We start from the raw sequence: 26,960 nt of genomic DNA on the forward strand, positions 1-26,960 counted from the left end.
CTAATTGTCTTACCGTTTGGTTTGCCGTGGGTTTTTTTAGCTGTTCGATTCTCCCTCTTTTGTTTCCTTTCCCCGTTTGGTTTTGGTTGTTTTGCTCTTCCGATCGTTTTTTTGGCGTCCTGGACAACCTTCAGATTTTGCTTCTCTCTCTTTTAGTTTTTCCTCTTTCCCTTTTCTTTCTTTTTTTTTTTTGGCCCAAACTCAAATCCAAAAGACAAGTGGAAACCAAGGAATTTGGCCTGTCCCTGCCTTAACCCCTGACTCCTGAATTCAGATTCCTGGCCAGAGAGACCTGGGGGGCAGGCCCCATGTTCATCGGCTCTGGTCAGACCAGCCCCGATGCCAGGCTGCTGATTTCTATTGCTTTATTTTGTTCCTTTTTCCCCACACCCTTTCGCTCCCTCGTTTTTTCTCTTTGATTTAGTTTCTTTCTTGGTCTCCTGAAAATCCATGGAAAACACCATCCCATGACATGCTACGCTCTGCTCACTGTCAGCTCCCGGACAGACCCCTCCAGCTGGGAGCCGGGGGGGCTGGGGCTGAGCCTCCAGTGGCAGCCAGCTGGGCAGGTTCCTAAGTGGGGGGGTGGTGGGGATGGCCCCGGGAGATGCGGAGTGGCCTGGGACCAGCTCATACCAGTTTGGGCTCAGTCCCATGCTGGCTGCCAGCGAAGAGGTGACATCCCCTCCCTCACGCCTCAGCCTTGAGGGTTCCTGGTTCCGTCCCCCCCACATTTGCATGGCATGAATGGTCTTTTCCCCCCAGGAGGGATAGTGGCCAGTTCCCCCACCGCTCTGCTGTTCTGACTAACACTCTGTTTCACACTGTCTTCCTCCCCCCCCCATCTCCCCTGACCTCCGTCCCCTGCCTGTCCCGCATGGCCTCCGATGGGGGTGGTTGCCTTCCCTGGTGAGGGGATGAGAGGAGGAGGCGCAGCAGGGGTGAAGCGGGGCTAGTTGTTGCCAAACCCCTCTGTTTGGGTTGGGCTCAGTCCCCGTGAGTGTCGGTGTGGGTGTGTGTGTCAGTGCAGCTGGTGTGTGTTGGTGTGTGGGTGCGACTGTGGGTAAATGTTGGTGTGACATTTAGGGGGTGTTAGTGGGAGACTGTGCTGTGTGTCTGTGGGCTTCTGCTAGTGACTCCACACATATAAACGCTGGTGTGAGCTAGGGGCTGCGGGACGGGGAGGAGGTTTGAGCCTGGGAAGGGCTCTGGGTGGAGGCAGGTAGGAGCCGGCCCTCAGGTCTGGGGCCATGATGGGCAGGAGCAGAGGGCAAGGAGCTGGGACTGGCCCTTTGCTCCTCGCCTTGCCTTGGAGTGTGTGCCTGCCGGCTGTGCCGTGTGCCATCCCCTGGGATTCCCTCGTGCCCGCCCGTCCCGGCTCTGTGGCAGCAGGCTGTTAGTCATCGCCTATTAATAATGCAGAGTGATTGAGCACCAGGCTGGGGACCCTGCAGATGGACGTGTCTGCTCCCGTGGGGCCCGCGCTGCTGGGGGCAGCTGCCTGGCCTTCCCAGCCTCCCTGATCTGCGAGGCTGCGTGGCTGGCCACGAGGGAAGCTTGCTAGCTGGGGCTCCCAGTCGGCTCCCTGACCTCCCCAGGGGTTCGAACTGTGAGGCTATGTCGGGCCTGTCCTGATGCTTACACGGGCTGTGTTTCCCTGCACCCACAGCCCCGTGCTGGCCCTGTCCTCTGCCCTGTCCCCAAGGCAGTGCCCACGGCCGCAGCCATCCCAGCCTTCCCGAGCCAGGATCTCATCTGGTCACTCCCAGGCATCCCAGTGTTGAGGCAGAACCAGGTGGCGGTCCCGGCGCCATCCCACCCACAGGCTCCGCTCTCCAGCTGCTACTTTTAGAAGTTAGCCGCTGCCCACCCCTCCGGCCAGGGCATTTGGAACTCTTTGTTTACGTAGCCTCACTGGACAGCCAACCTGTGACTTTGGGGAGAGAAAGGAGGCAAGATAAACCTGTGCGGCACACCCCAAACACCAGGGCAAAACCATCTGAGACTTGGGACTCTGTAGACCTTCCTTCCGGTCTCAGTTCCGTTAAAAATTGATCACATGGACTTGGGCCGAAGCTCAGTTTCCTCATCGACTGAACAGCTGATAGAGTCTGTTGCCTCCTTCCTGGGGTCAGCGTGAAGATAAAGCAGGGTAATAGAAGTGAAAGCATCCGTACTCTGTAAAGGAAATTATGGTTTTATTCATCTTTATGGCATGTTAACTGATTATCTGTCTCAGTGTTTCCAGGGTGAGGATGTTTTGTAAAAAAGTGATTCTTTTCCCATCACAAACCCTGAAGAATACAGCATCTTTGGCCCCACGGGAGAGCCCATTATTGTCCCTTCTTAGGAATCAGTCTCAAAATAACTTCAGGAGGTCCCAGAATGCCTCAGGAATTGGCCGGGGCAGGAGGAGGAAAGGTGGAGGAACATGGCTAAGTTGGTTAAGAGGCAAACGGCCTTGTCTGGGTTCAGCCCTGGCAAGGAATGTTCCTGCTAAATTCCAAGTTTTTAAAGTGCACGGTGTGAGCATTACTGTTTGATGATCTGGGCTGGTTGCCTCCTGGGGGCCTAAGGAGTCTCATAAACCCTCAAAAACCTGTCCCCAGGGATCAGCCTTTTCAGGGGGACTGGAGTCAGAGCATGGGGCCCCAAAAGAAATGGGGTTTACCCTGTTCTTACTCCCAGGCCTCCCTCTGCCCCAGTTCCAGTTGGCTTTGAATTTATTTTTACTAACTCATTTTTATATGGTCTCTTTTGTTGTTATTGGTGCGCTTCTCCTTGGGGGAGAGGGTGGATCCAGAACAAAAAGGATAATCCATTGAGAGGTTTGGGTCAGGTGTGTAAGGATGATGGATGTTTCCTTGTAAAAATAATAATAGTTTTTTTTTTTTTTTTGCGCACACACTGGGGTCTCTGATTCTTCTTCTTCTTTTTTTTTTTTCTCCTTTTCTTTTTTCAAAGATTTTATTTACTTATTTGACAGACAGAGATCACAAGTAGGCAGCGAGGCAGGCAGAGAGAGAGGGAGAAGCAGCCTCCCCGCTGAGCAGAGAGCCCGATGCGGGGCTTGATCCCAGGACCCCGGGATCATGACCTGAGCCGAAGGCAGAGGCTTTAACCCACTGAGCCACCCAGGTGCCCCTCTGATTCTTCTAAATAGTTCTCACATTCTGCATATAATTTAAACTTGGCAAATGCCTAGGTTGAGGCATCAGCAAAGACTGTTGTCAGTTAACCAGTGGGGAAACTGAGGCTCAGAGACAGCGGTGGGGGGGCACATAGCAGTTCTGGAGGGTTGGGTGCCTTCCCTCCTGTTATTTCATTCGATCCGCGTTGTCACCCTGAGAGAAGCACGAGTGGTGGAGGTCATTACACCCCTTTGGCGGACGAGAGGCACAGATTGTCGTGGAAAATGGGAAAGGCAGAAGAGGAGCTCGAGTTCTCTGACCTGAAGTCTTGCCCCTCTCATCCCAAATGTTATCAAATCCAGATGTCAGGAGTTGCTATAGGGCTGTAACTGCTAACCGAGTCGTTTTCCTGCAAGTCTTTTCAACCTGATTCTCTTTAGCTTCACCCTACCCCAGACAGATGGCTGAACTTGAGCCGGAAGCAGGCCTGCACGACCTCCCTCAGCCATCTTGTCTTCACGCCCGACTCCCATCCCACTTCGTCCTAAGGGGAGGCCTGGGCCTTCTTCCTAAACTAGTTCTTTTTTTTTTTTTTTAAAGATTTTATTTATTTATTTGACAGAGATCACAAGTAGGCAGAGAGGCAGGCAGAGAAAGAGGGGGGAAGCAGGCTCCCCACTGAGCAGAGAGCCCGATGCGGGGCTCAATGCCAGGACCCCGAGATCATGACCTGAGCCGAAGGCAGAGGCTTAACCCACTGAGCCACCCAGGCGCCCCACTAAACTAGTTCATAACCGCCTTTGGCTTCTAGATCCCTTTGAGAATTTGTTGACAGCCATGGACCAATGAGACACTTTTGCATACAATGTCCTGGAAACCCATCTAGCCCCTCCATAAGTCAAAAACATCTGCCCTCCATCCTATTCTCCCCTGAAAAAGTCCCCCTCCCAAGGAGGTTGATGACCCTGTGATCCACGCAGGCAGCCGGGGAAGGCTCTGGATGATGCCAGAGGGGCTCTCCCTCTTCCTCAGTCTTTCTTCCCGGGTCGGGACAGGCATGGAGGGCGCCTGTGGGGACAGTTGTGGCCGGGACCTGGTTTCATATCCCACCAGCCTCCCTAAGAGGGACACGCAGAGCTCAGAGCAGATGAGAGGTGGGCCCAGCAGGGAGGGTTGAGACCCCGCCTAGGTCAGTGGCTGCCTAGCCACCCTCGGAGCTCCTGGAGCAAGGAGGGAGGCTGGGCTCCCAGGTCTTCGGTGCCTCACCCCTTCTTCCCTGGCTGCACGTGGCTGTTCCAGGGCAGAGCCATGGCTCATTCCCACTGGCCACCTCAATTCTCACTCGGGGCCCTGCCTGTCCGGGTTGATGGGTTGGTGTGGGTTGGGCGGCGCGTCTGCTGTGGCTCGGGTGCTAGCCGTGGTGCTGATGACCGAAAGGAGGATGCTTGGAGATGAGCCGGTCAGGACTTCCTCCCACCGCCTTCAGCAGGATGTGGTGTGTGAGCTGGTGTGTCTGGGTCAGCGATCAGTAGTGAATGGGTGGTGGCAGTGAGTGTCTGAGTCACCCCCTGGTGAGGAAGATCTGAGCCTCGTGTCCCTTCCCTTTCTTTCTCAACCCATAAATGTCTCTGTCCTAGCGGTGGCTCCTCTCTCCTCCTCCGTTGGAAGGAAGCTTCTCCTTCCTGCACCCACGGCTCCCTCGCCTCCATCTCTGCTCTCCCCCATCTCCCCTGGCCCCGCATGCCCTCTCACGTGCGGCTGCCTCTCTGTCTCCTCTCCTGCTGGGCCTGGCTCTCAACCCTGGCCCTCTAACCCGCATGTGTCCCAGCTGCAGAGGCTGTTCTGTCGCACGGCCCTCCTGCCCTCCTCCCCCGCCGGCCCCACCCCTTCCAGAAGCTGCGCGGGGAGGGGGGGTTGGGGGGCAGGGGCATCGTGAACCCCTGGGGTGGAGGGGGACGGGGGAATTACTCCCCTGATTCCTGCTTTTACTAACGAACCCGCCATTTTTGTGTCTGGACTTTGATTTGTCTGAGGGAACAGTTGGGTTTTACTAATCTCCGTCATCTCCCTCCTTGCCTTCCCCAGAGACTGTCCTCCATTCCTCCTACTCTCGGCTTCCTTTCCACCCAGTGCCCGTCTCCCCCTTTCTCCCTCTACTTCCTCCACCCCCAGGCTGACCCCCCCTTCCTCTGTGCACCTCTGTATGTCACCCTTCTCCCACTACCCTCTCCCTCAGCCCCTGTTCTAAAAAATAGTTGTGAATTTGGGGGGACCTATAGGAGGGTGATGAAGGCATCCCTTTTCCAAAAGGGGCACTAGATGGCCGTGATTTGCATAAAGCCGTAGAGGGCAAGGTCAGATTCATGCCCAGTGTGAAGGGGAATCCAGGAGGGTGTTCCCCACAGGTCATGTCCTTCTAACTCTAGAATGGCAAAGGCAGGTGAGCTCCCTGCATGGACTGGGCCAAAGAGAGCCCACAGGATGAGGATAATGGTGTAGCTGGTGCCCTGGCTGCTGGGGCTGCGGGGAGGGAGGACACAGCTGAGTGGCTCAGGGGGGCTGGAAGGCCGAGGAGGCCAGGAAGCCTCTTCCTGAGGACTTTGGGGGCCAGCAGGGGCCTCCCCCGTACAGAATCAAGGGCACCTGGTTAGAACAGGCTCGGAGGAGGGAAGCTCTGTCCACTCAAGTCTCCTGAGGTGTTGGGCTTATAGATGGGATACAGGCAGGGAGAAATAGTGTTTCTCTGGGTCACGAGGTGACTTGACATTCACCTTTAATGACCATGATGTGTCCCCTGGATTGTGATGGGATTAACGTGGTTATAGGGGCATGTCAGGCCAGGGACCTGCCTTAGGAGCTGACTGTCTAGCTGGAGTGAGCAAGCACAGCTCAGGAACTAATTAGTGACCCATTTCCTGGTCTTGGTGTGGCATCAAGAGTGGAGGTGCAGGGTGGGACAGAGCTGAATTTGCCCTAGGGAGACCTCTTCACCTACCACCCCTCCCTGTCCTATCCCACCCCTTCACCCCAATCCCCTTCTACCCTTTCCCTCGCCCCCTTCTACCCTTTCCCTCGCCCCCTTCTGCCCATCCTAATCTTGTCTGCATGTTTTTGTGACTAATACTTTGACCCTTCCCTTTTCTACCCCAATCCCTACTTCCCAGCCTTAGGTGGGTGGAGAGAAGAAGAAATAAACAATAATGACCAGCCCTCCCCTCAAAATAAGACTCAAGAGCTTTTGAACTGCCCCCTCCCACAAAGACCTCTGTCCTTGAACCTGGTCCCCCAGCACAAGGTTTGATGGTTCCCAGGAGGGAGCCCTTCAGCCCTCACTCTGCTCAGCTGTGCCCCCAACTCACTGTGAATGAGGGGGACTCGAGGGCCCTGCGGGGGAAGTCCCCCTTGCCTCATTCTGCCCATGTTCTTTGGGAGTTCCTAACATCCTCGTCCCACCCCCAAGACAATGGAACCCTGGAGACCAGTCTCAGGAAAATGGCTGGTGGCATGTGCGTATGGGCCGGTGGGGGCAGGGACACACAGGATGTGACTGGAAGACCCAAATCTCCAGACTGTGCCTAAAAAGAGGGTCCTGAAGCATGTTTGGGGACTGGGGAGCGGGGGTGAGCTGTGGCCTGCCCTTCCCAGGCGGCCACCCTGAGCCACAGCTCCCCTCCAGTGGGGCGCTCACGGTCCCGAAGCCCTGGATTCTTCCCCCATGTCTTGCTGGGTCTCTGGAGCGCTTGTAGGCTGCTCCTATGGCTAAACTTTTCAAGGCCAAGTGGGGATTTGTCTGGGGAGGGGGTAGACAGAGAGTTCCTTGCATCTGTCACTTCTCCCCAAGGTCACTTCTGCTTTCCCCAGGCCACCGCTGAACCCCTGTCCTCTCCTTGGAACATTGGGTACTCCCCCCTCCTTTCCCTTGTTGCTTTCTTAGCTGACTTTTCAGCCCAGGGTTAAGATATCATGAGGTTAGCTCTGTCCCCCTGTTCCCTAACCTGGCCCTGAGTAATGATGGTGGTGTTAGCAGGGAAGACAACGAAGAAAATAGGGCAGGCTGATGAATAGGTAAAGAGCCACCCTCTCCTTGGGAGACAAGAGAGCCACCAGCATATGGAGGGACTGGGGAATAAAGAGACAGACTCAGGAAGAAGGCACGGACCAGTGGGAGCCCTTGAAGTTAGGGTGGTGGTGGTGGGAATCGGCCCCGAAGGCGTTATGCGTCCCCCAGGAAGTTCCAACGCTCTCCAGTACTATCCCCAGTGTTCTGGATGCCCTTGCTGTCTCCCACTTCCCTGCTGGGCTAAGGCTTCAAGGACTCCTCGGTGTCCCACAGTGACAGCTGCAGGTGAGGCAAAGCCACCAAGATCCAAGGAGAACTGGTGTTCTCTATGTCCTTTATGAAAAATGCTCTGCAATCACCCAAGGCTCTCCAGCAAGCACCTAAAGAGGGGGGAAGTGAGGATGCCACTTGCATCCCCCCATAATGGGGCCTTGTCTTGAGGTCCCTACTCCTGTTTGGAGCCATTTCCAGGCCCTGCTTCTTGCTGGTCTTCATGGTGAGCTCTCCGAGTACCCTTCAGGCCTCCGCCTGCTGAGTTGGGGGCTGTGGGGCAGGCCTTAGCCCACCCTGAAACCATCAAATCTTGTGCTACCTCCTTTCCTGCCTTCCCTCTCTCCCCCTACTGTTCCTCTTCCAAGACAAGCAGACATAAAAATGGGGGTGTCCCCCTCCCCCGCAGCCCCCCGGCCCCTCCCTTGCCCAGCCCGTGGCTTTTCCCAGGGAGTTGATGCCGGTTGTCTCCTTGTCTCTCTCCCTCCCTCCTTGGGCTGGGCAGGTGACCATCTCGGTGGACGGGATCCTGACCACCACAGGCTACACGCAGGAGGATTACACCATGCTGGGCTCGGATGACTTCTTCTACATCGGGGGCAGTCCCAACACGGCTGACCTGCCAGGCTCACCCGTCAGCAACAACTTTATGGGCTGCCTCAAGGACGTAAGTAGGGCTCGGAAGGGTCTGGGCTCAGCCAGGAAACCCCCTGGTCCCTGTCTTCAGTGTGATTTAGTCTGAGCTGGCCAGCTGCCTGCTTCCTCTGTTCTGTCCAAGGTGTGGGGAGACCTCCCCTCATCAAAACCTAAGCCCCATTGATTTTATCAAGAAGCTTCTCCTCTCTCATTTCCTTGAGCCCCCGTCCTCTCCGAGGACTCTCGAGGGCAGCAGTGGTGCAGAGGACAGAACGTTGGATGTGAAGCCTAAAGACCTGTGTTTGGTCTTGGCTCTCCCACCCACTAGCTCTGTGACCTTGGCCGAGTCTGGCGGCCTGTCTCGTTCTTAGTCGCCTCATCTAAAAAGTGAGTAGTCAGTACCTACTTCTCAAGGTGGATGTGAGGGGCGGACGAGAGTGTCAATGAAAATACTCTGTCAGTTGGGAGACGTCCGCTAGATGCGAGCCGTGATTGTCTTGTCACTGTACTGAGGGCTGCCCTGCTCGGCTGGGCTGGAGGACGGAGCACAGACCATAAGTGGGGCAAGGGAGGTGCTTGGTCAGAGCCTCTATATGTGAAGTTCTAGAACAGAGGTCCAAGCCAGTGATCCGGTGGCCATGAGCAGCACCCCACCCCCCCCACAATGGCAGGGTCCCGCGGTGGCTGCTGCTGCTGGGCCGGAGTGGCCAGCCCTGAGCGGCTTTTGCTTCCTCATCCCTGACCCTACCCCTCCCCGCAGGTGGTCTATAAGAACAATGACTTCAAGCTGGAACTGTCCCGCCTGGCGAAGGAAGGGGACCCCAAGATGAAGCTTCAGGGGGACCTGTCATTCCGCTGTGAGGATGTGGCTGCCCTCGACCCCGTGACCTTTGAGAGTCCTGAGGCTTTCGTGGCCCTGCCCCGCTGGAGTGCCAAACGCACCGGCTCCATCTCCCTCGACTTCCGCACCACGGAGCCCAATGGGCTGCTGCTTTTCAGCCAGGGCCGGCGGGCCGGGGCCGGGGCCGGGGCTGGCGGCCACAGCTCCGCCCAGCGGGCGGACTACTTCGCCATGGAGCTGTTGGATGGCTACCTCTACCTCCTGCTGGACATGGGCTCTGGGGGCATCAAGCTGCGGGCGTCTAGCCGCAAGGTCAATGATGGCGAGTGGTGCCACGTGGACTTCCAAAGGGATGGGCGCAAAGGTCAGGTGGCCTGGGGGGTGGGGGGCCTTTTCCACCCTTCCCCTGCCCGACTTCTTTTCCAGACCCCTCCCACTGGCCTCCTGGCCTCTCCCCCATCCTTTCTGGACCCCTCCCACTCTCCCGGCCACTCCCCATCCTTTCCAGGCCCTTCCCACTTTCCTCCTGGCCACTCCCCATCCTTTCCAGGCCCTTCCCACTTTCCTCCTGGCCACACCCCATCCTTTCCAGGCCCCTCCCACTGCTGTCCTTCCTCTCCTTCCATTCGGGCTGGTCCTGTCGTGGTGCATCACCGGGAAGAGGGTACTGTTTGGAGTCAGCAGAGCTGGGTTCATACCTCAGCTCTCCACTTACCGTGTGTGTGACTTCAGGCCCTTATCAGCCCCTTGAAGCCCCAGTTTCATTATCTGTAAAAGGAACCATTACACAGGGGTCCTTAAGTGGAGGAAATACAAGAATATCTATAAAAGCACAGTACCTAACACAGAGTAGAAATCCTATTCTCCCTTAAACAAACAAACAATAATCTTTCCAACCACGCCTTCCTTGTAGCTAGGCCCAGGCAACCTTCTTTTATTAACTCACTCGACAAGTGCTTAGGGAGCACCTACTGGGTGCCAGGAGCTGTCCAAGGTGCTGGGATGGGAACCGTGGGGAACGAAACTGTCTTCGCTGTCGTGGAGCTCATGCTCTGGGGCAGGGGGGCGGGATACAAAGTAACACCCAACACTCCCACCTGCTGAGGTTTCTAGCACAATAAAGCAGAGGGCAGAGTTGCTCGGGCCAGGCGGGTGCCGTTTCTTGAAACTTCTATTGCTTCCGACCACCCTTTCCTCTACTCTTCCCTTTTGGTCTTCTTTCCCAACCTCTTGCTTTCTGCCTCGTTCTCTCTTCACTCTTCTCCATCTTGTCGTCCACGAGAGGAGTTGATGTAAAGGAGAACTGACACGTTACCCAACGTAAGCGCTTACCCACATCAGCTAAATTGTTGTCACTGCACCAGGACTTTGAGACTGGGTGGAGGGGCTGTTTCCTCCCACACACAGGGAGGGAGGAGGCCCTGTGGCTCCCGGAAACACCAGCTTCTCATGGCTGGCTGTTCCTTCCCTTCTCTTCCTCAGAGATGTCACCTTCCCCAGGCTTTACAGTATGTGGGTTCATCCCCTGGTTTTCTCTTGAGGGCACCCGGGGTTCTTCTCAGAGCTTGCTGCCTCTCAGGGTTTCCCCGTAGGTGACTTGTGACTCTCTAGGTTAGAAGTCTGCCCAGGCCTTGCAGAGAACCCCAGGGCCTTCTGCTCCTCTCTGCCTTCATGAGGTGGTCTCCTTAGCTTCCCACAGATCTCTAGAGCCCACACACCAGGACTGACGGGTCCTTGGGTCACTGTTTGACCAGCTCTGGCCATTGCTGATGTCCCATGTTCACGTGTGCACCTAAGCCCAGACTTGGGGCAGCCGTCCCAGCAGGACTCTCCTTGATCTTTTCTGTGTCTTTTTTTTTTTTTAATTGTGTTAAATTACACATAACATTACCATTTTAGCCATTTTTTTAAAGTGCACAGTTCGGTGGCATTAAGGAACTTCACACTGTGGTCCTACCATTACCACCATCCACCTCCAGAACATTTTCATCTTCCCAAACTGAAACTATGTCCCCATGAGACACTAACTCCCTGTACCCCCTCCCCCAGGCCCTGGCAGCCAAAATCCTTTCTCTTTCAATGAATTGACTACCCTAGGGACCTCCTGTAAATGGAATCATATAATGTCTGTTTTTGTCTGGCTCACTTCACTCAGTGTGATTTCGGCTTTATCCATGACGCAGCACATATCTCAGCATTTCCTTCCTTTTCATGGCCGAATAGTATTCCATTTTATGTAAATACCACCACCTTTTGTTTGTCCTTTTACCTGTCAATAGACACTCGGGTTGTTCCATTTCCGTGTTTTGGAGCAAGGATCTTGGAGCAAGGCCTGTACTCGCTTTAGTTTCCTTTTGCTGACTCTCCATTATACATTCTTTCCCCAATTCTTCCTTTCCCTCCCTCTTCCTTCTCCCACATTTGATTCATTTACTGAGAGTCGAGCTGGGTAGCGCCCATGGCCAGGAGGCCCCACAGCAGGTGGGTGGAGCGGGCATCTGGGAATCTGCTACCAGTAGAGATGTGGGTGATCAGAGGGCCATAACTGGGGACCTGCTGGGGGAGTGGGTTTTAGCAGGGAGACTCTGGAGCATCTGACACCTAGTCAGGGGAGACAAGCTAGGGCCACGTTATTAAAATGGGACACAGGGGAGTGACTTCTCTGGTTCAGTAAAGGTTTTGAGCAGAGGAGAACGTGCTCCAGATTAAGAATCCCAGCCATAGAGGAGGCCCTAATTCTGCTTCCTGAATGTGACACCCCGTTTTCATGCTTTGATCTCCTGCTGCACCCCTTACCCTGTCCAGATCTCTGCCCGGTCAGGCCTGATGTAGACCAAACCCTCCTTACCTCTCTTTAACTTCATGGACGTATGCAGACTTTATTTTATTTTATTTTTTATTTTACTTATGAGAGAGAGAAAGTAAGCACACAAGTGGATGAGTTGGGGAGGTAGGAGGAAGGGGTAGAGGGAGAGGGAGAAGCAGACTCCCTGCTGAACAGAGAGCCCAATGCGCCCTCGATCCCAGGACCCTGGGATCATGACCTGAGCCGAAGGCAGACGCTTAACGACTGAGCCACCCAGGCACCCAAAGACTTTTTTTTTTTTTAAGCATTCCTCTTGAGAAAAGACAGAGGATGGAAAAAGTACAGAAAAAAATATATAAACAGAATAGTTTCTAATGTATAGGCTTCTACTTCTTAAAGATCTCAGTGAAGGTTTTGGAGCTCCCACCTTATTCCAAATATTTTTCTAAGATTACCAGCCTTTCCTTCCAAAGAAGCCATACAACTCGGGAGCTCTGTGCCCAGCCACCCCCCTCCTGGCTGTCATCCTGTGTCAGGCCTGGGAAGTGGATCTGCCTGCCTATCTCGTCCAACCAGGCAGAAGGTTGGACCATGCGGGCTCTGCATGGCGGTCTGCCTCTGCTCCTGACCCTCCCTGGTACTTCGGGCAGCTTCCCCAATCTCCTTAGGCCTCACATGCCGCTTTAGAACGAGATCGTCAAGGGCTCCTTTCCTTGAGACTCTGACATGAGAGGAGTGCTGAGCGTCTGACATGCGGTCATGCAAGTTCAATAAGTGTTAGTAGGAAGAAAACGCTTTGCAGTCAAAGCCTCCAGGCCCCATAGGTTTCTCTGCCTCTGGTTTCTGGTCTAAGGCACTGGCCGGGGCGATGGTCCAGGCCTTTGGAGGCATGTCCACCTCCTGTGCAGGCCCCGAGGACTCACTCGGGTGCAGAGGGAGGCGTGTGGACAGAGGCCCCCTCACACTGCAGCTTGGCTGGGGCTGGTTCACCTGGGTTCCTGAACTGGACATCTTTGTCTAGTAGTATTCACAGCAGCAAATAAGGCCGAGCTTCTGGCCCAGGGCTGCTGTAGAGCGTGGAGTGGAAGATCAGGGGTCCCTTTCTGGCCCGTGTAGACTCTCTATCCTGCCTTCGTCACTGAGGCCCGCTCTCCCTCCATCCCTAGGCTCCATCTCCGTGAACAGCCGCAGCACACCGTTCTTGGCCACCGGGGAGAGTGAGATTCTGGACCTGGAGAGCGAGCTGTACCTAGGCGGTCTCCCTGAGGGGGGGCGGGTAGACCTCCCTCTGCCCCCGGAGGTGTGGACGGCGGCGCTCCGGGCTGGCTACGTGGGCTGTGTGCGGGACCTCTTCATAGATGGGCGCAGCCGAGACCTCCGGGGCCTGGCCGAGGCTCAGGGGGCGGTGGGCATCGCCCCCTTCTGTTCCCGGGAGACGCTGAAGCAGTGCGCATCTGCCCCCTGTCGCAATGGGGGCACCTGTCGAGAGGGCTGGAACCGCTTCGTCTGTGACTGCATCGGGACCGGCTTTCTGGGGCGGGTCTGTGAGAGAGGTGAGGCCGGTTTCCATTCCGGGCTTCCCCACTGCCCATCCTTGGGCCCCTTCCTCCTCAGGGTGTTTGTCATCCTTGTAACGATCCTCTCGGTCTTATCTCTCCCTCCACTGGCTTTCCCCTGTTCCTCGATTCCCTCTTCTCCCACTTCTGGGGCAGAGGCCACGGTCCTGAGCTACGACGGCTCCATGTACATGAAGATCATGCTGCCAAACGCCATGCACACGGAGGCGGAGGACGTGTCCCTGCGCTTCATGTCCCAGCGGGCCTATGGGCTCATGATGGCCACCACCTCCAGGGAGTCCGCCGACACCCTGCGCCTTGAGCTGGATGGAGGCCAGATGAAGCTCACAGTCAACCTCGGTAACCACCCCGCCCTGTGCTCTGGTCTCTTCCCTGTCCCTGCCTCTGACCACACCCCCCTCTGTCTGGAGAAGCTGGTGGTGGCACCACCAAGGGAGGGAAATGGGGAGGGGCCAACCCCGGCTCAGCGCCCCTGAGAGCTTCATCCCCAGCGAGGATGCTCAGAGTAGGGGGTGCTGGTGTTTGGCAGCCCTGGGTATGGGGTACCCCTACTATGGCTGTGCCATCCACCCAAGTGTGTCTCGGTGTGACAGCCGTGCTCCAGGAATGCTCCTTTGGGTTTGGTGGTGTCTGTCCTGTATCCATATGTGATGATGTAGCTCATTCTTGGTTTAGTCTTTCACTGGCTCATTCATTGGGGAAGGACTTGCAGATGCCTCCCGGGGCTAAGCCTGAGCTGAACGCAGCTCACCTGGAGATGAGGAGGACCTGGCCCTGTACACAGCCACTCTCACCTGCTCTGCGTTTAAAGAGCCGTGTCTGTCTGTGTGCACAGGTGCCCACGTGATGCGGGACGCCTCAGGACATAGCTTCCCTTGTCTGCTTTCACGTTTGAGTCCCATAGCTGCCCTGTGAAGCCACAGGGTCACCTGTTGGGCTGTGCTTTACTTGTTTTATAGATTGCGGAATTCACATGGCGACTCATCCATCATGGCAAAACCAGCATTTGTTGGGGAAGGAGCCCAGCCTCAAACCCAGGCCATTTGCCCTAATGTACAGTGTTTTCCTATTGCCTCTAACAGACTGGGGGGCGGAGGGCAACAGGGACCCTCGCCATCTCTGCTCCTGCCCAGAGCAGGCTGAGGCCCCAAGTCACAGGGCCGTCCCCGGGGCGTCTGTGCGGGTGGGACTGTCAGGCCTGTTGGTACAGGAAGAAGACGGCAGGTGTACTCAGTCAGCTCGTATTTACGGGACACGTCGTAAGCGCCAGTGTCTTCTGCCCTGGACTTCAACAGTAGCGAAGACGAGGATCTCGCCTCGGTGGGGCTGTCAGTCAGGGGAACACTGGAAGGTGGAGGTCCTGAGCCGTCCAGGCTGGGCTCGCGACTGTCCGTTTCATACTAGCCTCGCTAAGCACATGCAAGTATAGGACCCAAGAGCCTGCCACGAAGGAAGATTCAGGCCACGAGGGTCACTGTTGCGTCCTGGGCAGGAAGAGAAGCAGGATTCTTCTGAGCAAATTAGGGTTCTCAACTGGAGAGAACACAGAGCTTTGAGCTTTTAAATCTCGATCTGGAGTTTCATCCTAACTTTGGTCACCAGATCATTTGTGGGACAGGCTGTGGCCTTTTGGGGACCCGTTGCCTCATTAATAAATTTATACTATGTCTTTCCCTTTCCCCTTTGGCCACTTGATCTTTGCCCTCCCAGGATGAGGATTTGCCAAGCAGGGTGGGGGCTGGAGGCAGGGAGGAGTGTAGGCGTCCAGGGCCTCAGAGTTGCGGGGCCATAAGGGCTCCGTGAAGCTCTGCTTTGGGCCATCGTCACAGCCCACAAAGTGGTTGCTGGGTTTCAGGGCTGCAGGGGGAAAGTAGGAAGGGAGACACCCTTTGACCAATGTCCCACAGTCTGTACAACATCCCTGGGCCCTCTGAAATGGTCACAGGAGGGAGGCACCAGCCCAGGACCCCACCAGTGGCCCCGTGCTTCCTGGTCTGGGTATCCAGACCTGGTGTGACACACTCCATCATCCTGGGGGGATATGTTCTCTGCACAGTAGCACATGGCTCTGTGCACTGGGTAGTGATGTGGTGGGGAACATCTCTAGCCTCTAGCAGGGAAGGCAGCTGCTTCTTCCTGACCTGGGCTATCTTAGGTGCTTGGGGAGGAAGCTTGGGTTCCTTTAGATTAGACAGGAGACGGTGTCCTCAGCCAGGAAAATACTCCCTGGGGGGTCCTCGGGGCCATTCATTCTTAGGATCTTCCTTCTCCTTCCCATCAGCATGCTTTTCTGTCTGTGCCTTATAAGTACCTAGAAGGCAGAGAACAAGGTGGCCGTCAGGATGCCGGCCAGCAAGACAGGCTTTCCACCCCTGGCCTGTCCCTTTCTCCCACCCTTGGCTGCCCCGGGCCCCATGCGGAGATGCCGTCTCTAATATGGCTCATGACGACCCATGGCCAAATGTTTGGTGCAGACACATCTGTCCCCAATACCGAGGGACATACATGCAGGGAGGCGGGTGGCTGCTCCGTGGTCCTCCCCCAATTTATCAGCCTCAGGCTCTGATGGGACGAGCCCTGGGCCTGGGGGCGGGAGATCTGGGTTTTGCACCTGGTCACTTTGACTGCTGACCAAGTCATTCCCCTCTGCTGGCCTCTGGGTCATCTGTAAAATGAAGTTAAGGATCCTCGCTCTGTTAACCTGTGGCGGTTTTGAGGCTCCTTTGGAAAATGGGAGTGAAGGCATTATACAGAGGCAGGACGTGTGTGGAGACTCACCCAGCCTTCTCGAAGGGAAATATGAGTGGGATAGGGTCCTAAGCTCCGAGCCAGGCCCGGGGGCTTGCTTCCACATTGCGTGGCCCCGTCTGGTTACCGCTTCCCCATCCTGCTTGCTACCCAGGGCCTGTGGGGCCACACAGGCAGGGAGCACCACCAAGGCTCTGGTCCTGGGCTGGACTTACTGCTGGGGGCCAGAGAGAAGGCTGAGAAGGTTGGTCTCTGGCCTTGAGGGTTCATCCTGTAGGGAAGGCAGGCAGGCAGAGGGGGGCAGCTCTGCAACCTGTCAGATGCTCAGTGGAATGTCGCAGATTCGGTGCTGGGTCCTAGAGAAGAAAGGGAGGCTGCTGGTAGTCACTTGGTGGGACAGCTGGGAGGAGGCCCTCCGTGCCAGCCTCAGGAGGTGGGGCGTTTGCTGGGCCAGAAAGGGCCAACCAGCAGCTGCTTCTAGAATCCTCCGGGCAGAGGATTCTAGAAACACTAGACTGTGCCTCCTGTCCCATTCCTTGGCCTGCAGACAGTGAGCAGGGTCGTTGATTCCTGTTTCTAGAGAACGCTGGAGTCCCCTGGATTCTTTGCCCTGTTCCACTGTGACCTGTGTTCCTAGGTCCTTTTGCCCTTGATATGGTCTCTCGGGCCATTGCCCAGCCTGTCCTGTCCCTTGTTGCCCTCCACCAGGCATGCCCCTGCCGACCCAGCTGTTCATGATGCTGACACGAAGGGCATATTGTAATCAGAGAATCTCCAGGCTGGAGATACCGTTAGAGGTTAGAGGTTATCTCCTCCTCCGGCCAGCACGCCCCGCCCCCCGCCCCGCCCCACCCCGATGTGTGAATTACCGGTTAGTTCCTCCATCTCTGCTCACAGGCCCATGTCAGGAGCTCCCCACCTCTGAGGCCACTCTAATCCCTGGGTCCTTCTTCCTTCTTGTCAACCGCCCCTTCTGAAATTCCCACTTGTGGACCTAGTTCTGCCCTCTCAGGCCGTACACAGTGAGTCTAACTCGTTCTTGTCCTAAGCCAGACTCGATACACAGGGTGCCTCATTCCCACGGGGCGGGGGGCGGGGGGCTTCTGTCAGTGGTTCTCAGGCTCCTGCCATAGCCTGGGCTGCTGGGAAGATCGCTCTGAACGAGGACCGCATGCTTCTGCTCTTCGATGTCACTTCTGAGATGAGCTTCTGGCCAGTGGGCTCCTGAGGCTCCTTGCGTGGGAGTCTCGGACCACCATCTCCAATCTGTGCCATCTGTGGCTTCTGGGTGGGGCAGGGGATCAGGTGGGGTGTGGGATGGGAAGCCTGGGTTCTTCACCCTGGTTTCCTTGCCATGCAGGTGACCTTTCCCACCTGTTTCTTCACGCACGCATCCCCTCGTGCTGGTCGCTGTGTCCAGCCAGGACTTTGGTGGGTCTGCACAGACCTGTCACTTCACTAGCTGAGTGCAGCTCACTAGCTAATGCTGCCTGAGCTGGGCTCCGGGCGGGTGTGTGCACGGAGGGCTGGTGCCCACCCCCCACCCCCACGTTCTGCCTGCCTCCGGGGTGGGGCCGGCTCTTTCCCGCAGTGCCCATTTTCACGGGGTGTTCACTGTCCTCAAACGCCACTGGAGTGGGGCTTCCGAGGGTGGGGTCCTTGCAGGGGGTGGGCCTGGAGCTGACACCTCTTCTCTGGACAGATGGACCCCCATTCCTGGAGCTCCCCTGCTGGGGAGGGGAAGAACTGAACTTTTCCCAGCAGGGGATCGGCCTGCCCTTCCAACCCCTTTTTTCTTTTTTGGACCCTTCATTGGTGAAGACTCTGCTGGCCCAAAGAGAGCCTCCGTGACCCAACTCCAGGCCTGGCACCCTCCCGCCCTCACCCTGACATTCTTCCCCTCCCACTGTCTAGCTTCTCCTTCCCTTGGCTCCCCCTTCCTTCCTCTTTTCTCTCTACACCTCTCAACCTTCTTCCTCTCGCTGGGCCTCCGACTTCCCCCTGAATCTGCTCCTTGGCCTTCCTCTACTTCCTCTTCCCTCCCTTGGTGCCAGGCTGTGGCTCAGGGTCCCGGCTGCTCCCCCACTGTTCTGCTGCGGTTGACAACGCGTGTGGAGCTCAGCCGTACTGCCCGAGGGGCCCAGGCCCCCAGAGCCACAGGGGAATCTGTTCACCTCCACTGCAGGAACCTTCAGGGGCCCAAGGGATGCCAGATGCCCCCACCCGCCTTTGTTTCCACGGTGTTGGGGTGCGGGCAGAATCTGCCCCGGGAGGAGCCATAGGATACCAGGCTATTGCCTGAAACTGCCCCTTTGCTGAAAGACAAATTTCTGCTCGCTGAAGCCCTCTTTCTTATTCACAGGGAGGAAAGCTGAGGCTCAGAGAATAGAGATCAGGGCCCAGCTCCTCTGCCTCAGAGTGTAGGACTTTCTGCAGCCCTGAGGCTCTCCGGGTCAGATGGCATGGTTCAGGAGTCCAGAGGGGCCTAAGCCCTAACTTTCTAGGACCCTAGTGTTTCATTCCCTCCAAAAGGCTGGCCGACTAACACGTCGTGGGTAATGCGTCCCATCGGAGGCGGGTAGCGGGGGAGAGGTTGGTCCGAGGCCCTGGGGCCCTAGGCTGCAGTTCTGTGTAGTGTGCTTTCTGGCCCTGTGGGGCCCGCTGACCCTGGAGTCACAGGATAGCAATGGTGGGGCTGGGGCAGGGGCAGGAGATTAAGCCTACTGTACCTGCCTGTCCCTGACTTGCTTTGTGTCCTCAGTATCCCCATCTGTGAGGCCCTGGCTCCTCCCTAGGAGAACAGATCGAGGCTAGTTGCTCTCCAGGGTAAAAGATCCCTCCAGTCCCCAGGGGCAGCCTGGCATCCTCCGTGTTAGGAAGGGTAGAAGGAAGGTTCCTGGAGGGGTGGTGCTGGCCCCCTGGGACTTTGGGAGGTGGATGGCCACGGGAAGGGAGCCCTGGGGCAGACCCCTCCATTTAGCTCAGAGCCCAGGGGGCATGGGGAGAGACGTGTCACCACTTGGGCTCTGAGCAGGGAGTCGTCCCAGAGCAGGGGATGCAGGGATCCTGACCCACCCCAGCCGTCTCCCTCCCAGAGATGTGGAGATGTGGGGTTGGTCAACCCTGCAGCCCCACTATGATCCCCTGTACGACTGGGATTCCCAAGGTGCCCATCTCCCTCAAACACGAGAGGCCTGGGCCCCTCTAAGGGGAACGCAAGCCCTCTTCCCATCACCCGACTGCCCTGCCTCCCAGCTCTAGGGAGGGTTGGAGCCCTCTTGGGGGCAGGAGGGACAGGGGTCCAACTGAGGAAGGGGAGAGGGCACCTGGGCACGCGTGGTCCCCAGAAAGTGGTCCCGGGGGGGAACCCCCGCCCGCAGACACCCCTGCCTGTGAAGGATGTAAAAAAAAAAAAAAAAACTTGTTCTGCCTTTTTGTCTCCCCTCCCCCTCTGCCCGCCCCATGGCCCCCCCAGACTGCCTGCGTGTCGGCTGCGCACCCAGTAAGTGGCTTCCCTCTTCTTCTGCAGAGCCCCCAGGGGCCCGAGATGCTGACCGCTGGGGATCTGGGGAGGGACGGAGGGACGGAGGGGGGAGGAGAGCCTTCCTCACTAGCTTGTGTGGGGGTTGGGCCTTGGGTATGGGGAGGGGAGCAGGCATGAGGGTGGGGGGCATGGCTGTGGAGGGCAGAACGGGCCCAATGACGCTGGACCAGGAAGAGCTGGGGGAGGGCTCTGGGTCAGCGTGTTCCCCAGGTCTGAGAAAAGGAAAGCCAGGAAACCTTATCATCTCAAGTCCTCAGGAGGGTGGGGCAAAGATTTGGTGGCACCTGTTGCGGGACGGCCCACCACCCTCTGGCCCCAAGAAGCCAGAGAGAAGCTGGGACATTCCACTGCATCTCCAGAGATGGCCACAAGGGGGAGGGCGAGGCACGCAAGAAAGAAGATGGGGATGGGGAGCCGGGTCCGGGCTTCAAAGTTCAGCCCTCCACAGCTCCTGCGGCGGGTGGGGGCCGAGTTTCTGCCAAGTTTGGGGTGCACTCAGAGGGGACGGGGAGGCTCTCAGCTGGGGTGAGGTGGAGAGCAGGTGCGGACATTTCTGAGCATCCCAGTGTGCTGGGCTCAGTGTTCCGTCTCCGAGAGAGTGTTTCTGTGTGGTGTGGCCTGATGTCATGGGAGAGGGCACAGGAGCCCGGCAGATGCTGGCAGAGGGGCCATGTGTGCTCAGCGTGTTTGTGCGTATGTTTGGTCCCTGTGCACGCATGTGTGGTTAACCCTGTCCCCGCTGGCCTGTGCACTGGGGGCCCAGTGCTGATCTGGGCGTGCCGAACGGCGTAACATTATTCTATAGAAAAATATATTTTGTCTTGGGATCGGATAATCCCAGTCTTGAATAAACAGTCATAATTCCTAAGAAACATTCCCCTCTCTGGCCACGTTGGCCACGTGTGTGGTCGCATGTCCAGGTGTGTGGAGTTAACCAGCTGTGTACAGGAGGGTCCCACGGGGTCCCTCCGTGGGTGGGGGAGCTGAGTGTCTGTGCGAAGGCTTCCCTGCCAGCAACGGAGCTGTGGGTGTAGACTCACATGGGGGCACGGTAATGCTCTGTGTTTGTTGGAAATTATAGGTCTATGCCTATAGGCTGGGAATGTCACTGCTGGCTACACACCTTGACATTGAAGTTCCTTAGAAGACTTGGAAAGAAAATGTTGGTTATAGGTATGAGTGTCTGTGTGCAGGGCCTTGGGGCGCCAGTCTAGAGGCATCTTTCCCATCACACTCGATTCCAGTGACGCCCTTGGGAGTCGTCCAGAGCGGCAGTACCGTTATCTGGATTTAGGACTGCCTGTGTAACCACTGTGTAGTGTGTGTCCTTGTGCGTGTGGGTGCGTGGCACAGCTGAATAGAAGCCGTAGGCTGTCTGTGTGCACCTGTGCGCCTCTGCGTGTGCAGGGGCGAGACTCTGTGTGCTCCGCGCGGCACAGGAAACCCTCTGCGGGCACGCAGGAGCACGGGGCTCACTCCCCCCTTGGTGCCGCAGGTAAAGGCCCCGAGACACTCTTCGCGGGCCACAAGCTCAATGACAACGAGTGGCACACAGTGAGGGTGGTACGGCGTGGCAAGAGCTTGCAGCTGTCTGTGGACAACGTCACCGTCGAGGGTGAGTGCTCGGAGACCAGGGAGTGGAGCCATCCCTAGCCACCTGTGGATGGCTCTCTTCTCCGTGACAATGGCTTGGGCCTCCCTTCCCGGGGCAGCATTCTGGCAAGCTACTGCTGGCCTTTCTCCTCGAGGGGTGGCATATTAGGGTGGGGGGCTCCTAGCAGGTGGCACGGGCCTGTGAGTGCTGGACCAGTGAGCTGCCCGGGAGGTGCCGGCTGCCGGCACCCTGCCCCCCCCGCCCCGCCCACCGAAGTTCTTGTGTAGAGTGGAGACTCCTGGGGGACCTGAGGCCCAGCCCTGGAAATGCTCCCCCAGTCTGCCCGCCTCATCTCTGTCTCTGGTCCTGAGCAGGACAGATGGCAGGAGCCCATACACGGCTGGAATTCCATAACATCGAGACGGGCATCATGACGGAGCGCCGCTTCATCTCCGTGGTGCCCTCCAACTTCATCGGGCACCTGAGCGGGCTGGTGTTCAACGGCCAGCCCTACATGGACCAGTGCAAGGACGGCGACATCACCTACTGCGAGCTCAACGCTCGCTTTGGCCTGCGGGCCATCGTGGCCGATCCCGTCACCTTCAAGAGCCGCAGCAGCTACCTGGCGCTCGCCACGCTCCAAGCCTACGCCTCCATGCACCTCTTCTTCCAGTTCAAGACCACGGCCCCCGACGGGCTTCTCCTGTTCAACTCGGGCAACGGCAATGACTTCATTGTCATCGAGCTGGTCAAGGGGTGAGGTGCTGGGCCTGCACGGCTGGCGAGGAAGGGCTCCCCTTCCCCTGCTGACCATGACCTGGCCCCCAGCCGCCGGCTGAGAAATCCAGTCCCCTTGAACCGCAGCTCAAGGTTCAGGTCCCCAGCCACTGGCCAAGATGGAGAAGCAGTACTCCTTCTTCCACCCGGGTGACCCCAGTTGCAGCCTCGCCGGGATTCTCCCAGTTGTATCTGTTTTCTGTTCACCGTCTGGGCTCAGGCGGGGCCTTCCTACAGGCAAAAGGCAGGACCTGGCCTCTGAGGCCTCTCTTGCCTGAGAGGACCCCACCCTAGAGTAGCTCTGTCCTGCTCTCTGAGGGCCTTGCTGTCCCCACAAACCTGTCCCCCAACCAGCTCCTCTTCTGAACCTGTCATGGGAGTTGGCTGCTCCGTGGTCCTCCATCCCCACGTTCTCCCCGTGATGGGAGTCCTCCTGCCATTGGGCTGGGTCCCTCCACTCTGGGGTTCCCTCTCCATCCCTCCATCCCGTGGTCCCTGGGACCCCTGCGAGCCACGGCTCCTCCTTACCCTGCCCTCGCAGCGCCACCCCCGCCTTGACCCGGTGTCTCCTCCCCACCGTGGGACAGGTACGTCCACTACGTGTTTGACCTGGGGAATGGCCCGTCCTTGATGAAGGGGAACTCAGACAAACCAGTCAATGACAACCAGTGGCACAACGTGGTGGTGTCCAGGGACCCGGGCAATGTGCACACGCTCAAGATTGACTCCCGCACAGTCACGCAGCACTCCAATGGCGCCCGCAACCTCGATCTCAAAGGTGGGGCCTGGGGCCTGTGGAGAAGGCCTGGCCCTAACCCAGAACCCTCCCCCCCCCCAATTCCCCTCGGTCGCAGTGAGCTCTCCCCCTGGGCCCTGGGCCCTGGGATCCTCTCTCCCCCTGCTGCCACCGCGGTTTCCATCTTATTCCCATTCTCTGCTGGGTCTAGCCAGGCATTTCCTGTTCCGCTCTCCTGTGAAACTGATCTCAACGCAGAAAGCCTGGCCGCAGGATGGGCCTCATGGGGACCTTGGGGGCCTTGCTCTAGAGCTGGGCTGCTGAAGGCCTCTTGGGCCTCGAAGCTGGAGAAGCTGGTCTTGGCTGAGGGCTGGAAAGAGGCTGGGAAGAGAATGGGTAGCTTAGCGTCCTGGCAGGTGCCTCCCCTAGATGGCATGGGAGGGAACAGTTGATAAGGGTAAGAGGAAGTAGCCATGGCGGGGTGGTGGGGGGCTCCCTGCCCGCTGCCTTGGTCGTATACACTGGGCATTGGCTAGGCGAGCTCGTGGGGGCTCTTCGGGACCCAGGCTGCCCTGGAGTCTCTGTCACACCGGGGTCACGCGTTCCCCAGGGGCCTTCCGTGTCTTCGGAATGGGTGCTCGAGGGCACAGGGAAGGAGGAGGAGCCTAGAGCCCAGCCTGGGTAAAGGAACAGGAGCGAAGCCAAGGTCTGCAGCTTCTCCAGAGCCCACTGGGGCAACGGAAGCGACCTCCTCCACCAGGCAGCCCTCGGCCCCCTGGGAACTCCTGCGTGTCAGTGTGACTCAGACCATCTGGGCTTGGGGAGGGTCCTCAGAGACCCTCTTGAATTCACCCCCCTCTGGGAGAGGAGGAAATAGGAGCTTCAGAAGCCGGGAGCAGGAGGCAGAGGCGCCCGCAGTGCCGCCGATCCCCCCAGCTCCCAGAAGGGGGCAACGTGTCACAGATAATCCTCGGCCGGCAACCCCGAGGGGGCTCTGGGCTGCGCTGGTGTTGCTGGGAGCCAGTGGCGGAGCTCAGCGGCCGGGGGCTGCACGACTTCCAGGGAGCGAGGTGTGATGTGGCTGGGCAGTGGTGCGCGGGGTCAGGTCCCCGAGGAGAACTGCTCCCTGGAGTCGCTCAGAGTCCCCAGGCCCAGTCCTAGCTGTTGGGGAAAGGGGAGCTGGGTTGGAGCACCAGGAGGGGTGGTTACGGAGAGCTGCTGGGAGAGGCCCCAAAAAGCTCTGGGAACCGGGAGAAGGGAGGGAGTGGGAGTGGGGCGGATAGGGCCTCGCGGCTCTGAAAGGCCCTGATTACAGGCCGGAACTGGAATCAGATGTGTGGGAGAGAGCACGGAGCCGTTCTTCCAGCTGCTTTCCCTCGCCGCCCCCCACCGCAAGCCCGCCCTGGGCATCTGGGCTTCTCTGGGAGGGGAGCAGACAGATGGCAAAGTGGAGAAGGAAGGAGGAAGAGGTGGGGGTGGGCTGTGGGATCTCTGTATGGAACCGAGCCTGGGAGGGGATGCTGCAGGCTGGGAGGACTTGCCAGCCAGATGCTGGGATCCTGGGAGGGGACCCGGGACCCGGATGCCGAGGTTTTGACCCCCCTCCCTCTGCAGGGGAGTTGTACATCGGTGGTCTGAGCAAGAACATGTTCAGCAACCTGCCCAAGCTGGTGGCCTCCCGGGACGGCTTTCAGGGCTGCCTGGCCTCAGTGGACCTCAATGGACGCCTCCCAGACCTCATAGCCGACGCCCTGCACCGCATCGGGCAGGTGGAGAGGGGCTGTGACGGTGAGTGTAGGGAGGAGGAGTGAGGGGTGACTCTGCAGGCTGCAGGAGGGCCAAGCTGCAGGGGTGCATCAGGGTGGCCAAGTGCCCCCAAGTGCTCTGGGGCAGGGGTGCGGGGGGGTAAAGTGTCACTTCCCGTTGCCTCCCACCCTGCCCCTTGATCACAGTTCAAGGCCCAGCCTCGTAGTCCCTGAGCACCTGTCCGCCCCGCATGCCCCTGGCAGGATTTGGCCCTTCCGGTCTGGCAGGGCTGAGAGCGGGACCTCCTGCCTAGCTCTGCACCTTCCACGCCTCCTGGGGAGGGAGGGGGCTTGGCTGAGTGGGGGGTGTTCCTTCCTCCCACCTCTTCCAGGCCCCAGCACCACCTGCACCGAAGAGTCCTGTGCCAACCAGGGCGTCTGCCTGCAACAGTGGGACGGCTTCACCTGTGACTGCACCATGACTTCCTACGGAGGCCCTGTCTGCAATGACCGTGAGTGCCCAGGGCGGGGCGGCGGGGGGTTGGTGGTGGGGGCATCCTGGCCTAGGCCCAGCAGTGAGGACTGAGTGGGAGGAGGGGGGGGTCTCCGAGAGCCATGCTGCCTGCTTCCTTCTTATCCCTTCCTGCCCTGAGAGCCCAAGGGGAGCTGCTGGCCGCTGTCCACTCTTGGAGTCTTCTCTTTCGGGCCATGCAGGATTGCGAACTGCTGGGTCTCTGGGGCGATCTGTTGACAGATGGCCTCTCTTCTCGGTCCGAGCTGGTTGGACCCTGCTCCCTTCACCTATAACCAAAGGCGTCAGCCTCTGTTTCTCTCCCTGTGAGATGTGGGTGATGGTCTCCCGTGTCTTATTTGTAGCTCCCCCATCCAGGCTATGGTGCAGGATGGGGGACAGGCATTGACCTGTACCCCCTTTCTGCTGGTGCCCTCGGAAGTGCCAGTGCAAGTCTCTTATTTCCTGCCCAGAGTGGGTCCGCTCCCAAGGGGGCAAGCTCAGGAGGTTCCCAGGAGGCGAGGCCCAGCTGGCTACCCTAGACCCGGCTGTGTGGGTCCCTTGCCCCCCCATTCTCCCCCCCCCCACCCCCTGGAGAATCTCAGCTGCTTGGTTGATCCTTGGAGCCACAAGGACACTCCTTCGTGTCCTTGTCTGGTTCTTCTCCTCCCCGTCTGGGCATCTGTCTGCCAACTTGCACGCTGTTTGAGGCCCCTCCCTGGAGAGGGCAGGGTGGACAGCAGTCTCCACTCCCTCGTGGTTGGTGGCCAGCAGCTGGTGAGAGCTGGGGCAGGCAGTGGGGAGAGGTGACCTCCTACCCCAGGGGGGCTGTGGAGTTTCTCTCTGATGACTGGGCTGGGGGCAGCGGCTGGGGAGAGGGCAGCCTTCTCGGGCATCACCTGAATGGTCTTCCTTGGGGTAGCCCTGTTGAGAGACCAGGGATGTGACAAGTCAGAGGCCCGTGGAAAGACACACACACACACACACACACACACACACACACCCACGCAGCACAGGGCTTCTTCATTTTCCAAAGATGGAAACTGAAGCCTGGAGGGGTCGGTGGGTTTTTGGGGGGTAGTTAATAGTAGATCTGGGCTTAAAACTGGGGTCAGAGACTTTGCCTCTGTGCCAAGCCTTGGAGCCTTCGTCCTCTGGGCCAAAGCCCTGAGTTTCTTACGGGATAAATCTGCCTGTTTCAGGGCTTGGGTTCTTGGGCAGGCCTTGGGTTTTTCCTTTTCCTCTGGAAATATGTCCAGCCCGTCTCCCTCAGTGTTGTCCTGTGCTCTCAGGCATGGCCCAGCCTGGAGAATCTCCACATCCCTCTCCTGTCTCCAGGATTCTCTCGTCTGACCTGCTGCTCTCTGTTCCTTCCAAAACCCCCAGACGATGGCCAGCTCAGGGACTCTCGAGCCCGGGCTGTAGGGGAATAAAGACAGGCCCGGGCCTCTTTCTACCCCGCTCGCTCGCTGTGCACAGGCATTCTGCAAATGGTGGTAATTTTGCTGCTTAATAGTAGCAATGCCCGCTGACTGTTTCGTGTTTGGCAGCTTACAAGGCCCTTTGAATTTGTTCCTCAGTGAAGGCAGGGGCATGAAGACCGACCGTCCTGTTTAACTGATGAGGACACCGAGGCCGCGTACCCTGAGTCCTGGGGCGCTGGGGGCAGGGTGCAGCCAGGCCTAGGATCTCGTGCCTCTGTGAGCTCCTGGCTGCTCATTTAGGCCCGGGGCTGGTGGTGCTAAGAGTGGGCATCTCTTGCCTAGGGTGCAAGGGATCAAGGTGAAGAAATGCCGCTGCCCCTTGTCACTACGACACTCCCACACACTGGAGCCTTCTGGAAGCGGGCATAGTGATTGACGGGGGTTTAGGGAGTCATGCCATCCTTTAGCAAGGGTGGGAAGAGGGGCCAGATCCCAGGCAGGTGGGAGGCAGGGGTAATCGGGGCTGGGGAGCAGGGGACGTCTTGGGAAGAGTCACCATC

General features: G+C 58.0%; 1 protein-coding gene across 12 annotated transcripts in view; it reads left to right on the forward strand.

The window, feature by feature from the left end:
* Nucleotides 1–26,960, forward strand: part of NRXN2 (neurexin 2) — a gene marked incomplete at both ends in the record, with an annotated part of 96,448 nt that overhangs the window by 30,697 nt on the left and 38,791 nt on the right. For 7 of the 12 annotated variants that reach the window (XM_080817168.1, XM_080817169.1, XM_080817172.1 and 4 more), the window contains 10 exons: nucleotides 7,967–8,128; nucleotides 8,858–9,302; nucleotides 12,911–13,297; nucleotides 13,457–13,660; nucleotides 19,545–19,571; nucleotides 21,109–21,228; nucleotides 21,582–21,963; nucleotides 22,572–22,762; nucleotides 24,335–24,508; nucleotides 24,858–24,977. In XM_080817168.1, the coding sequence (XP_080673294.1) occupies nucleotides 7,967–8,128; nucleotides 8,858–9,302; nucleotides 12,911–13,297; nucleotides 13,457–13,660; nucleotides 19,545–19,571; nucleotides 21,109–21,228; nucleotides 21,582–21,963; nucleotides 22,572–22,762; nucleotides 24,335–24,508; nucleotides 24,858–24,977 (2,212 nt within the window). Of the gene's footprint in view, nucleotides 1–7,966; nucleotides 8,129–8,857; nucleotides 9,303–12,910; nucleotides 13,298–13,456; nucleotides 13,661–19,544; nucleotides 19,572–21,108; nucleotides 21,229–21,578; nucleotides 21,964–22,571; nucleotides 22,763–24,334; nucleotides 24,509–24,857; nucleotides 24,978–26,960 lie in introns of all 12 variants that reach the window. The other 5 variants (XM_080817173.1, XM_080817161.1, XM_080817160.1 and 2 more) reach the window with 2 other exon arrangements.

Source organism: Martes martes, assembly GCF_963455335.1.
Source record: "Martes martes genome assembly, chromosome: 10".
Classification (NCBI taxonomy): Eukaryota; Metazoa; Chordata; class Mammalia; order Carnivora; family Mustelidae; genus Martes; species Martes martes.